The 14,876-nt window shown below is 39.1% G+C and overlaps 1 protein-coding gene across 2 annotated transcripts in view; it reads left to right on the forward strand.

The window, feature by feature from the left end:
• The window catches only part of slf1 (SMC5-SMC6 complex localization factor 1), a 29,045-nt gene that overhangs the window by 10,022 nt on the left and 4,147 nt on the right, over window positions 1-14,876 (forward strand). For both annotated transcript variants that reach the window (XM_026211122.1, XM_026211121.1), the window contains 3 exons: window positions 1,566-1,645; window positions 6,134-6,226; window positions 7,627-7,809. In XM_026211122.1, the coding sequence (XP_026066907.1) occupies window positions 1,566-1,645; window positions 6,134-6,226; window positions 7,627-7,809 (356 nt within the window). The remainder of the gene's footprint in view (window positions 1-1,565; window positions 1,646-6,133; window positions 6,227-7,626; window positions 7,810-14,876) is intronic.

Consider the following 14,876-nt stretch of genomic DNA (forward strand, 5'->3'; position numbering starts at 1 on the left):
ACAATCCAATTACTAGGGAACAAGACACTCTTGCTGAAAAAGGAAGCACAAGCCTTTATTCCTCTGATAGCACTGTCCTCTAAGGCCTCTTACAGCCTCACTCTAGTACTCTTCCCTAGCTCTTTACCGTATATTTTAAAATGTATTTTTCGAGCATCTTATTCAATCAATCAAACCCTTGCAAGAATTTATTAGAAAATACTTTTCTAATACTACTCATATTGCAACTACATTTCCTTATCTGCATTTTGGGCAAGTCAGTCCACTCTGTGACCGTCCTGACAACAAGACTTTTTTCTATGTAGGTAGTAGTTTTAGTAACACCTTTAGATAAATCATTATTAAAATCTGATCAATTATCATACATTTAGATTCTTTAAGCTTCTTTTTTTTTCTTTGTAAGAGCTGCACAGTGTATTGCAGTGTATATATTTAGACACAGTTAAGTATAAATGATAATTTATTTATTTAATTTAAAATTTTTAAAATCATAAGCACTATTACAAGTCTATTCTTTAGGGTTACCAGTCAGGAAAGCCTGAATATATAAGGGACTTTTTAAAGTTTTGATATCCAGGTCAGGAAAAGTCAGGAAATTTTCTGTAGTGGATATGAATTTTTTATTTTTTTGGTTTTGCTGTGCTCTAAGATATTGCATCAGTTAGATTAAAGGATTTTGCCTGCAAGCCAGCATTTGGGGGGTTATTGGGGACATTTTTACATTATAAAGTATAATCATTTTAACCTATTAATAAAGAAAAATAAGTTATTACCGATCATGCACTTGAATTCCACCTTAATCACTAAAACTAAAATGGAAGGATAGAGAGAGAGATTGATTGATTGATTGGTTGATCGATTGATTTTCGTTGGCATGTGACCATACTTCTATTTCTATCCCTCCATCAGTCTGAGATTGTCTTTTTTCAGCTATGTGTCTTAGTCAACACTTGAGCGGACAGCCAGCACACTTCACCCAATCAGAACATCAGCCTGCAATCCTGCCTACATCACTGTAGCTCTTATGGTGCCATTTAGTGACAGTTTCTTAAACACTGGCCAGGGACTGCATCCTGGGAGAGCTCCACGGGGGGGTTTGGATAGCTGTCTCCTCGGATAAAAGGATTCAGTAAGTACAGCTAGCATTCAGGCTGGCTGATAGTTGCTACAGGCGATGCACTTAGATGCCAGTCCCTCAACCCCATCCTGCGGTAGTGTGAAAATGTCGTGACAGTGATATAATGATGTTTGTAGACACAAGCAGCGGCATAAAGTGGGAGGTATTTAGTGAACTTTATGGTAGCATCTCACCGCTCTGTGTTTTAAGAGAGATTTGTCTTGGAAGTTTTAAATATTGCAGGCTTTTTTCCATCACTTCATTCCTCTGGCTATGGATAAATTCTTTATTTAACCATATTTATGAGCAGTTTCATGATGTGCTGATGTTGGCATACATGACAGATCCTATCTATTCACCCACAAGCTCTGTGAACTATTGTCCCCTCAAAAACACATGGCTTGATGTCTCAATCTGTCTGTTAAATGTTACTGTGTGTTCTTTTCAGAGCTGTGACAGACTCAGCAGGCGGCTCAGATTCAGGGCGAGAGACTGTCCCGAGAGGTTACCACAGAGTCAATGCTGCAGGTGAGAGCTGCTACCAGTTAGTGTCTACTTGCATGCCATAGAGACGCAGAGCATTCATGCATCATCACAAAAAAACTAGGATGTGTCTTTCTGTCTCTGTCTGTCTGTCTTTTTACCGTTCTATCATTTGGTCTATCATTCTTTTTCTGTTTCTGTCATTGTTTGTCTGTCCATCTGTCATTTTATATTTCTGTCTGTCAAATTCTAATTCAAATTCTGTTATCATCTATCTGTCAATCGAACGATCAATCTATCTGTCTGTCTATCTGTCCATCTATCTATCCGTCTGTCTGTCTGTCTGTCTGTCTGTCTATTGTTATGTCTATCTATCTATCTATCTATCTATAGTTTTTTTCAATCTTATGTTTTTTTCTATCACTATCCGTCATTATTTATCTATTTATCTGTCTGTCAAATTCCAATTCAAAATCTGTTCTATCTATCTATCTATCTATCTATCTATCTATCTATCTATCTATCTATCTATCTATCTATCTATCTATCTGTCTATCTGTCTATCTGTCTGTCTGTCTGTCTGTCTGTCTGTCTATCCATCCATCCATCCATCCATCTATCTGTCTGTCTGTCTGTCTGTCTGTGTGTGTGCCTGTCTGTCTGTCTATCTATCTATCTATCTGTCTATCTGTCTGTCTGTCAATCCATCCATCTATCTGTCTGTCTGTCTGTCTGTCTGTGTGTGCCTGTCTGTCTGTCTATTTATCTATCTATCTATCTATCTGTCTGTCTGTCTGTCTGTCTATCTATCCGTCTATCTGTCTATCTATCTGTCTATTGTTCTGTCAATCTATCTATCCATCTGTTCACCTATCCATCTGTCTGTCTATGTATTGTTCTGTCTGTCTATCCATCTATCTGTTTATTGGTCTATCCGTCTGTCTATCCACCTGTCTCTCTGTCTGTCTATCTGTCTATTGTTCTGTCTATCTATCCATCTATTCATCTATCCGTCTATCCGTCTGTCTGTCTGTCTATCATTCTATTTATCACTCTATATATCATTATCTGTCTGTCTCTGTCTGTGATTTATCTATCGTTCTATGTCTCTATCAGTTCTGTAGTGCATTCAGCTAGGTCAAAAGCTCTCAACAGAGCCTCTCTTTATAACCTCAGGCAACAGCATTTACATTCCACATGCTTTTTACGCTCCCTCCATCCTTTGGTGAGGAAGAGGTGGAAAATACATAAAAATCAGGCGACACACACACGCAGACATAATGCTTGTCAGATCCCCCGTTTAAGAATATTAAACACTGCAATTAGGATTCTGCTGTGAGGAAGGAGACGGGATGAGGGGCTGAGCAAGAGAAAGACAGAGGTACCCAAGCCTGGAAGTTTCGGTAATTAGGACATTGGCACTCAGTGTGAACCCACCAAGGTGTCAACGCTCATCTTTCCCCTTCCACCTGATCAGAAAGACCCCCACGCCAGAGCAGCGAGCGGGGGAGGGCAAGGAGAGAGAGACAGCCCTGCTTTCAGGAGACTCAAGGCTGCTGCTCCCTGCCTTGTGTTGTTTTTGCACTACGTGCTCCCTATACTGATGTGTAGCGCATCAATTTTTGATGAAGCATCCACAGGCTCTCAGCTGTAGATTTCTGTAGGTAGACGCTGCAGTATTTTTCACAAGGTGTACAGGTCCATGGTGCCTTGTTAACTTCACCCTGCGCTGTCTGTCTGCTCAATACGCTTCATTGTGGCTTATGCCTACAGTTAATTATGCTATAAGCATATTGGTAATGATTTTGGGGTAAAGCTCAGATTGTGATATCAGGATGATTTCTTCCTTCGTAATACGTGTATTGAGTTGTGCTCTTTGTAGAATCCTTAGGATGTTTAGCCATTACTAATAATGCGTTCTTATTTAAAGTATGAGCAGTTTCATGATGTGCTGATGTTAGCATACATGACAGACCCTGCCTCTATTGGTTCTTGTTATGCTGAATCTTAAATGAGGACTTTTAAAAAAGGACAAAACAGCATTCTTGTTAATTGAGCTGTTATATTGTATTATTTAAAATGTATCACATTACAGAGCTCAGGGCAGTGATAAATAAAAAATGCCATTTTTGAGGCACACACAAACACACACACACACACACACACACACACACACACACACAAACACACACACACACACACACACACACACACAAAACGATTAGCATCTGCAAGTGGTTTATAAAACTAAAATAAATATCGTTGACCCAGTTATTATTGGCCTCTTTCAGTTCTTGTTCACAATCCCATAAACTAAACCTTTTATAACTCCTACATGTAGAACTAAAGGATGTTGCTAAAACCTGAAAGTGGTCAAACTGAAAATGCATCCTGTCATCACAGTGTTCAAAATGCACTTTTGTGACAAATAGCCGTTATTTAAGCCATTAGCGCCAGAGCTGTCATGCCAGACATCACAAACCACGCAAGAAAGTACTCTCTACAAGACAAAATAAATAAATAAATAAAAACAACAACCACAAATGCTGCACACATTTCACAATTTACAGAAAAGGACAGGATGGATTTATCCTCTTCGAGCTTGTAAATGCTGAGTATGCAATTACCCCTATAATGGAAGCGTTGTGTCCAAATTGGAGCCATTAAAGTGATTTAACAGAGGGAAGATTGGGCCTGGCATTTCTGAGACTGTGTACACATGGGGAGTTAAGAAATGTTTAATCACTGGGTTTTAGGGCCTATTAGGGTGTGAAAAAAGGGCTAGTGCGAGCCAGAACTTGCCATGGTGCTGAGGCACTCATTAAGTCATACTTTTATTGCATTCTGTTTTATTTCTTCATAATACCCTGCTAATTATTTTAGTTGATTTTGGGTTGCGAGTCTTTGTGATCTTGCTTTCATGTACTTGACACGTGAGTTAGGGGCTTGTTGTTTCCTACCCTGTTGTTCCTTTCCTTTGAAACAGAGAGAGGTTATTATAGATATGTGCTAGGTATTTATATATTTCTTTCATCTTAGTTTTTGAAGTTCTGTCATTGATTTAGCTTAGTCTGGAACATTCCGTTCATGTGTTGTCAGAACCTGTTTACACCTGATACTAATCTCCGTCTCTGGTGACCGTCTCCCAACACACTGTCCCAGATGGGTTTTCTGTAACCACTTGTGATCAGATTTTTAGGAGGGAGTCTGTTTTTGTGACTTCAAACATCTGTGTCACTGTGCACTGTTACTGTCATGATGAAAACTTTAGATAGAAAAATGTCTAGTTATTTCTAGACATATTTGAATTTAATTAAAAGTTAAAAGATTGCATGTTAAAACATCTTTGGAAGAAAAGAAAAAGTGAATCCCATCAGTCCAAAATGGGTATAGGCAGTCTCCAGTGCCCATGATTCCACGACTTCCGCATCTTTCTTCTTTATACCATGACAAACGGCTCTCTGTAGTCGCAGACATATCAGCCTTATCTGGTCATTTACGTTTTCTTCTAACCTAATTTTCTCTGTTTGATCTGGCTTAAAGGGGCTTCTTGAAAACGCACCCAATGTATTGATGTGAAAGAGGATGCAGCTTCTCCCTTTTTCCCTGCCACAAGAAGAAAGAAGACTGTCTGCTTTATTTCCCCCTCCTCTTCCCCGCTGCCTCTCTCCGCTTTGGCTCTTTTAGCACGCCGGGTTTTATCTAGCCGGCCAAGGCTGCAGAGAAATGGGCACCCTGGTGAGACCCAGTAAAGCATTTATTAGCAGCTTTGCACAGCGGCATTATAATGGCAGCCGCAGAGGCACTCAAGTTTGGCCTTTTACTTTCTTGTGAAGTTCAGTCACACATGAAAAAAAAAGGAAGCAGCCCACCCTCTAATATATTCCCGATTTGATATCATATCGGGAGAGCGAGGGATGAAGGCTACTTTACAAAGGGAGCAGGCAGAAGGAAAATGTAAATAAAAGTCCTTGGAGGCTTTTGTGTCTGGCAGTTGTAGTTTGCAAAAGTGAGAATCGCGTGTTCCCATTCGTACTGCCCAGTGGAGCTTTTGAACTCTGGCTGTTTGAGCCATTGTGTATGAGCTCTGTACCATAACTTTCCCCGGCTGAACAATGCCGGACTGCCAGGAAGCCTTTTCCCACAATCGCCTTCAACTTGGGGTGCTAGTGTAGTAAAGAATTCCCACTGTCCGGAAAAAAGGGGAATAGTGACAAAGAGAACGGATGAGCGCCTTTCTTTGCTCTCTCTCTCTCTCTGCTTCCTGTCCCTCTCCCCCCCCAAAAAAAATCTCTTTTTTTCAGGGTCAGCCCCTTTTATTGGTTTGATTTAAAAATGTTCCATGTCGTTTCAGTGTGTGCCCATTTAGCTGTTTTAATGTCGAGCACGGAAAGCGTTAAATAAGCGGTTACGGGACTGTGAGGGCAGTTGGCAGGACGCACCCTGATTTTGGATGTTGCCCACTTCTCTCTTTCACATGCCCTTTCTCTCTCTCTCTCTCTCTCTCTTTCTCTCTTCTCCATCCATGTGTAGGCGAGACACTCCTTCATCGAGCCTGCAAGAGGAACCAGGTGGAGACGTTGCTTCGTATCCTCAGCGTGCCTGGAACGGACGTCAACATTAAAGGTAGGTTTCTATATTCCTCCCCTGCCCTCAGTAGAATCGTCCCATTTCTTCTGTTTCACTTTTTTGTGTGCTAAACTGGTAATTCATACAAAGGAAAGCCTACGTCACACGTCTAACCTTTGAGATCAAATGTAAGGGTGTGTCTGGTAGGTTCGGACACTGTTTTAGGCTCGGTTTAGTATTGAGGCGTCAAGCTAATTTTGTGCATGCCTTTCGTTTTCCGATCTCGTTTTGAAATCTTAACGTAATCGTGGTTATTTTTGCCATATACCCTGATGAAAATCCTGCTTGTATTGTTTTATTGTTGCGCTGTTTTTGACATGTTGTAAGTTTACTTTAACTCAAAAATTATTTTTTTAATGCCACTTTAGAATGAGAATGCTTGCACAATTATGTAATGACATTAAATGATTGTTTACGATTGAGGCCTGTTTGCAAAAAAAAAAAAAAAAAAAAAAAAAAATATATATATATATATATATATATATATATATATATATATATATATATATATATATTTAATTTTTCCAGTGTTCTGCTACTTCTTTCACTTGAAAAGCCTAGAGTGCAAATCTTAACATTTTATTTTTATTAAAAAAAAAAACTACTAGCAAACAATTTTGTAATCAGTATGTTTGTGCTGTTATGTTATGATGTACAGAAATGTTTGCGTTTGAGGCCTTTTCGTTAAAAAAAATTATATTATAATATTACAAAAATATTTGTATTTTACTATGTTGCGTTTTGTTTTGTTGTTTCTTTTTTCACAAAAAAAAAACGCATTGGGAGTTTAAAGACAGGATTAATATGAAAACTACTAGCATACATTTGGATTTTGGAATCAGTTTGTTTACGCAATAATGGCAACATTCAGAAATGTTTACAATTGAGGCCAGTTCTCTCAGATAAATTCAAATAGTTTATGTTTTCATTACCTTTATTGTTATCATTACTAATTTAAACAAATGCATTCTATATTTTATAATATACTAGATAAAAAAAGTTGAATAATTTACTTTGCATTAATGTAGCAATGTAATAGCGAATAGTTGATTGATAATGTTAGAAAAATACTATAAAAAGAAACTGTACCTTTTATGAAGAGGCATTTTGTTATGTTATATTCTGAAATTGAATTTAAATTCTTATTAATATACAATTATATGGCAAGAATTTAAATGACCTATTATGCATGTGCTAATTATACAGATTTATTTGACTTCTGACATCAGCAAATAGTAAAACATTATATACATAATTGATATTAATAAAGGACATATAATGTCCGTAATTTTTTTTTTTGTTTGTTTGTTTAATTTGTCATTTGTCAAGCTTGACCTTGTGTGTAGTGTATGTAGGCACCAAAATCCTCACAGCATATTTTGTGTCACTGTTTGAAGATCATGCTGGTTGGACGCCCCTTCATGAAGCCTGTAACCATGGCAGCACAGAGTGTGTGAAGGCCCTGCTCCAGCACTGCCCAAACCTGCAGCTGGGCAGTCAGGTCCAGGGGGTCAGTCCGGTACACGATGCCCTGCTGAACCAACACACACACATCGCCAAGATGCTGCTGAGGCGCGGCGGTGAGTGCCCAACATACACATATATACATTCTGAGATCAGACCTTCACAAAACAACGCATGCAAACACATATATACACACACTCAATGCATGAAGATTCATACTGTGTATACAGATCTTCTTCACATAAGAGGGATGAAAACACGAGCGCACATGCACACAGTCGCGCTCACGTAAACGTGAACCCTTCAATGGCAATTTTAAAGAAGCTGTTGAATTTCAAAAAAGCCATGAGTTCACTTGTTCCTCCTGGTTCAGTCTCTCACGAGTCTCTTATCCAGTCACAATCAAACAGGCCCTTCTATGGGAGCCTGACTCGCATTGAATACCATATAATACCGTATTACTTCAAAACATGTTCAGATTTCTGATTCCTTTGAGAATGAGGCTGAATTTATTGAGTCATATGGAAGTGCCTCTCTTACTGGAATGAATAAGGAGAAAACAGTTTCTGTTTCCGTGTGTGATGTCAGTATAAACAAACTGATGAGTGAAAACGGCAGAAAGTCATATTACAGCGGCATTACATGTGTAAACAAACAAGTGCTTTGTAAAAATCTGTTAAATCCAGGCCTCTCCTGTGGCTTAACAGTTGAGTTCTACCACACACACACACACACACATAGTGTTGTCTTCTGCCGTTCAGAGTTCAAGGTTTTTTACGTTCTTTCCTCTATAAAAACCATCCATCTGCAGGAATAACCCATCGGCGTGGATGACGCTGTTAGCATCCTCCTGAAGAGATTAGACAAGTCAGGTCTGCGGCTCTCATGAAATTCACATGCTGGTTTTTCACGGGGGAAATCTGTCAGAACAGAAATGTTTTGGCGCGCCTGGCTGTTTGCGTGCCACATGCAATCGATGTTTGCGAGCTTTGAAGCGAGCGCGACATGTGTCAATGCGGTAAGCGCGGGATGGCTTGACGACGGGGAGGGACTTGAGGAGAGACAAAATGAGACAGGCTCCTGGTTTCCCACACGCCTTACTGTCACTCTCTCTCTTTCTCTCTCTCTCGCTTTTCCATTTTGACTAATTATAGTTAATTTGATTTTGCTCCCCTATTAGCTCATGTAGATATTCTGGCCTCAAAAAGTAAATTAGATTGGGATTGTTTGGTCCCGGTGAGAATGTTTTTCTTTTTTTTTCTCATTTTTCTTCTTGCTGACTGAGATTGGCCCTATACCAATGCATAAAAAAAGAGGTCAAGAAAAGATGCTTTTTTTTCATGAAATTAGAATTGTGATGTGTCTGGGAAACAGACAGCTGACGAGATCCCTCATAGCACACGGAGGTGAACACACACTCGACTTGAGGACTGATCTCTGCCATTCGGCATCTTATTCACAGCTGATCATGTAGATTCAGTTTAGACAGTTGACTGTCCTTGAGCTTCGCCTTTTTATAGAAATCAAGATTTTAGCATATAATATAAATTCATGTGTAATTTATTTAATTCACCAATTTTTTTTTTTTTCATTTTGCCTTCATTACTTCATTTCTGATGGTCTTCTGATGGACAAATTATTGTAAAATTAAATTAATAAAAAAAAAAAAAATTCCCACTGCAGTGGAAAGTTAATACTGACTTTACAAAGTCACGGAAAAGTCGATATTGGATGTAGATTTTTCTCAACTATGAATTTTTCATGGTCTTTAAATCGTCCTATTTTATGTATGTGTTTATTTATTCATTTATTTATCTGTCCCTTGTCTATTTTTCTTTATCCCTTGTCTTACAATTGCTAGAAAATGACTGGAAAAGCCATGGAAAATCATCGTTTAATCATTGTCACATTTTGGTACATACAAACCTGTATGAGAAGATATTTTGAAGATATAAGTATCTAAAATGTTTCTGATCCTCACTGACTTCCATAGTATGGGGGGAGAAAATGGAAGTTGAAACTGAGCCAGAAACTGTTTGTTTGCCAACTCTCTTTACTCTCTTCAGCAGAAAAAGAAATCATACCGATTTGAAACGGCTTGAGGATGAGTTAATGTTTTCATTTCTGGGAGAACTATCCCTTTAAAAAGCATGGAACTCAATAAAATGATTATTAAATATTACTAGGTAAATTGTTTTAGACGGATTTTAGTGTCTATTTATATAAGATGCCTAGAAATAAAATTGTTTCCCTTTATGAGTTGGGTCCACAAAGTCGCTCATTATCAATAGGTCATTATTATTGAATTTAGAAAACAATTTAATAAAACATACAGAAATAAAGAAAGAGATTCAGATTCAGACCAAATGTACTTTCTTCAGAACATGTTGGCATATTTCTGGAATAAAAATGACAGGCATATGGACATGAAACAGTCACCTCGCTCTCACTGTTGTTCGCTGCTTTCAAGGTCATTCAACTTTTACAGTGTGCAAAACACGGCTTTCTTAATCCCAGCATTATCAGCATGAAATAATAATGAATGTTAGTGGATGGGTGGGTGAGAGGGTGAAAGACAAGTCCCTCCTTCTCCTGCCCGTGGGTACTGCTAACCATGCCATGGCCGAGGGCAGGGACGGGTGTCATCATCTTGCATAGCCCAAGGCTGCCAGCTCAAACCTCCCCCAAACACACACATACACACACACACACACTGACACATTGAAAGCATGGTGGAGCGTAAGTTCACTCAGCCATTTCCTGATTTGTATTGCGTGTGGCTTCCAGCACCCAGCAGCTTGTATCCAAAGAATAGCAGAGCGAATAACGGCCATGAAAGAGCCTTCAAGTTACTGCCATGCCCTTCGAATCTTAATGGCTTGATGGTTGCTGTGAATACAGCTCTGTTTTCAGGAGTGGAATGGATTAAAGCTTATTGGCATGACTTGGGCTCTCTCGTACGAGGGTCAGCATCCAACAGATTGTTCTGCTCCATCCTATTCACAACGTACAGAAAAGAACTATCACTTTAAACCAAACTGAGGTTTCTTGTAAGTGCTCAGCATCCCCTTTGATGAGATCCCAATGCAGGATCTGATGTCATTCATGTAGCCGTTTGTTCATTGAGAGCAATTAGAATGAGAAAATTTGTGAAAATTTAGCTTGAATTTCAGAATGACTTAGTAATTGTTTTTTTCCCCCTTTTACTCTAAACCTTATTTGCATGTTTAATTTAGATTTTCAGTATTATTTCATAACATTTTGAGTTGACTGTAGATAAAGTTATTCCTGTTATTAGTATTTGTGGGCTTTAGATACTGTAGTCATTGATCGTTGACAATTTGTCAATATTATATATGGCAAAAACATTACAACTAAATTAATATTAAGGAAAATATAACACTTTTCTTTCTGCAGTACCACATCGCCAAAGCCGCTTGAGTGGGGTAATGTAATAGGCTGCCCAATTTTCCAAACTTCCAAAATTTCCAACAAATTCTGGTAGATGAAATCAAGTCCCATCTTATATCATTTCCCTTTTAACTTTATTCGCATTGCCAAAATCTGTTGTCATTTACTCACTCTCATGTTGTTCAAACTTGAATTCTTCTTTAGAACACAAAAGTAGATATTTTGTGTAAAAAAAAAATAATAAAAAAAGCTGTATTTTTTTTACTTTTTTTTGTCAATGCAATGAAATGTCATTTCAAATGGTGTTTTGAACCCAGTTAAATTATATTATATGGGCAAAAACATTGTTTAAAATACCTTTTATGAAAGGCATCCAGAATTGAATGGCATGGGATGAGTAAATAATGTACTAACCCTATAACACTGTTACAAATACCATTTCAACTTTGTATGTAAACAGATAGTAAACAGATAAAGTAGCTTTATGGCGCATTTCCACCTAAATTACCTGGAACATTTGAACCAGGAACTTTTTTTCCCAGGAACTTCCCTTGTACGAAAAGTTCTACCTCGCCAGCAGGGACTTTCTGAGGGGCAATTTTTTTACCCGGAACTTTATTTAGTTCCTGGTTCCTGCAGTGGAAACACACCGAGCACCAGCCCAAAGTCCCTAGTTCCTGGGTAAAGTTCCTGCGGTGGAAACACGGCTTTACAGTATGTTTTACCCAAACACTCTTGTTGGGTAAAACTATAATGTCAATGTACTTCTCCAGCATTGTCTCATGACTTTCTGAAGCTCTCAACAGCATTGTTACCACCAAAATTTGACCATAGATCAATCATTCCTGGACTATATTTCCTACCCGTCTTTGATAGTATAGACAGTAACTCAGAGTAACAAAAGAGCCATGATTTCTTTTGTTGTGGTATTGGAGTATTAGAGCTTCTCTGCACTGTTGCTCCAGCACTGTAATGACAAACGATGGCTCAATGTCTTTGTTAATAAGGCTGAGTTCAAACGCAGTTGTTCTCCTTTCTTCCACTCTGTGTACATTAATAGGAGTATTTCCCCCTCGCATTTTGCATTGAAACTGCATTAGATTAAAGCTCTGGCAAAGCTCTCGATTTAGTCATTACACAACTCCTCATGCTCTGTTTGTTTGTTTGTTTGTGCTAGTCACACCAAATACATTAATCAGCTTCTCTTCTCAGACTTCTCTCCTCGATCCCTGTTTCTCTTTCTTTCAGTCTCTCTCTCCCTCTGATTGCGAGTGCCTTTGAGCTTCCTCTGCATAATTTTTCTCCTATTAAAATGCATAATTAACCAAGTCACTTCCTCACACTGAGCTCAGCAGGCTTTCAGCTGTGCCACTGTTAGGATCAATACTGAATGTTTGACTCTCTATTTGGTGTGTGTGTGTAAGTTCCACCAAACTTGCAGCATGCTTTTTTTCTTAAAAAATGGCACAGATACTCTCTTTGGAATTTTTACTAGAATGCTTGCACAGTAATGACAACCCCCACAGCAGGACATTTCGTCAGTTGTACTGGTTTGTGATTTTTGTGGCATCGTGCTGGATAGCCCTGCCAATACCGACATTTCATTGGTTTAAAATCTTGCTGCATATAACCACAAGTTGAACAACAAATACCTACTGAATGGATTTTGAGTTTGGATAATAAAATTACTTAATAAATCTACTCAGCCCAATCTAGTTGTGTAATACCTGTGGTTAGGACACAGGCTTTTGAGACAATGTGCACATTCAGATGAATTGGACAGAGCTCCAAGACAAAAAGGCATGACTTCACTGATAGTAAAGATATAAAATTGCTATGAAGTTTGGAGCAATAATATCAGTATGCAAACATTTCCTTTTCTGCTTTAACTCAAGATTTGCATTAATAGCTTTATTAGTACTTCAGTTTATACTGTATGTAGTCAAGCATGGCCAGACTGTTTATTATTGGCTATTGGCATGTACTTTCTGCTCATTCTTGGACAGGAAGGGTCCTTTTAATCTAGCCAGTCACAGCATGCCTAAAGCATGCCACAATAAAAGCACAGAACAAACTTCTTTTCTCTAAACTGGCATTCTATCCAGGAGTAGTTGCAAAACACTGGAAAAAGAAGCTGTGGAAATGTGTAAACTTGTATATATACCCTAAAATAAGATATTTAGTTAGATATATATATAGTTAGTTAGTCTAGCGTAGTACACGTAGCAGAGGTTTTTTTTAACAAGAAGAAAGAATGGAAAAACATTAGTGTTAGAGGGTCAATTTATTTATTTATTTTTTAATAAGTAAAAAGAAAACAAGCAGATAAAATAGAAATAGAACCGAGAGTGTTAATATTAAATTACATTATTTATATATTATGATGTTAATACCAATTTGGCACAGTTTGGACAAGGGATCTGTTCTCATTGCACCATTACCTTGTCAAAACAACGTTTTTTCAAAGTGGACTGGTGCACTTTGACTCAGAAAAGATAATGAGATCAGAACTGGTGATTTCATCCAGCTCTTGCCATTTTCATGTGCAATATGCATCAGACAGTGGTCTGGCATGCCGTGTGAGGCTGAGACCAGATCGTTGAAACCGACTCAAATCTTTATAGAGCTCCATCTGCGTGCCATAACCGACACTGTGCTGCTCTGATAATCTAGGTGGGATGAATGGCACCTATCTTTATCAGTCTGGCATGGTGGCATCGATGGGTCTACGCTGTGTTTGTAACATGAACCGAGGAGGGGCTCGTGCGGCTCGAGTGAGATGCCAGGGAATCAGATTTACAAAAAGCTTCTGTTGTGCCCCCCATGCCCAGTAATCTGTCCTAATCTGTGCCTGCCTGGCCTTTTGTCTTGGTCAATCTCTGTTAGCTCAGTGTAATGTGATTTCACACACACACACACACACAGACACACACAAACAGATTTACGTTAGATCAGTGTGGGTTCATAGCATAACAAAGAAGTGTATGGTGTGCCCTATAGACTAAGGCTTGGTGTTGTCTAGATTAAATATGTGTAGATACAGAACGGATGGAATCGTTTTTGCTCTGTTTCTGCCTCCCCTCCTCCACCTTTCTATTCCTAGTCTTCGTCTGCCCTCTAAAGGCTAAGGGGCGGCTTGCTTTGCTCTGACTGATGTGTGGTTTACATGCATGTTAGCAGCAGCAGCTTGTCTGCGAGGACCGAATCCCCCTGCATTGTTGTCGCCTGTACAGGGGGCATAATTACCATCGTTGGCATTTAATCCCCCAAGGTGTTTTATTTATCTGCCGAGCAAAGTATCTGACACATCACGCCATTACCTGGACTGACTTCAATCGTTAGGCATGACGAATGCGCCAGCGTCGTATCTAAACCCCCGGCTGACCACTCCAGCGGCTGCACGTGCGTCCGCGTGGCTAAGCGCTGACAGATGTGTGTTTCATGGGCCATTGTGAAGAAAGGGTTGTGGCTGATCGTGCCGTCCTGGGGGAGAGAGATCTGCCCGTAGCTCGCATTCATCAGCAATCGCTGGCAAACTCATATTTGCAGTCGGGAAAATAGGGCCCCGTCTCAGCCTTTGTCAGATTCCAGTTTTCGGCCTGTCAGGTATTTGACAGCTCTGCAGCGGGACCGGAGTTTAAAAAAAAAAGTGCGCTACCTTATTCAGATGTTGGCGGACAGGTGTATTCTCAACGAGAAAGATTCTTCAACGAACTCGAAGAGAATTGTGTGCTTAAATGATTGAGGAAGGGCCTTTTTCACATTTCCGTGT

The sequence above is a fragment of the Carassius auratus genome, chromosome 30 (assembly GCF_003368295.1).
Source record: "Carassius auratus strain Wakin chromosome 30, ASM336829v1, whole genome shotgun sequence".
NCBI classification, from domain to species: Eukaryota; Metazoa; Chordata; class Actinopteri; order Cypriniformes; family Cyprinidae; genus Carassius; species Carassius auratus.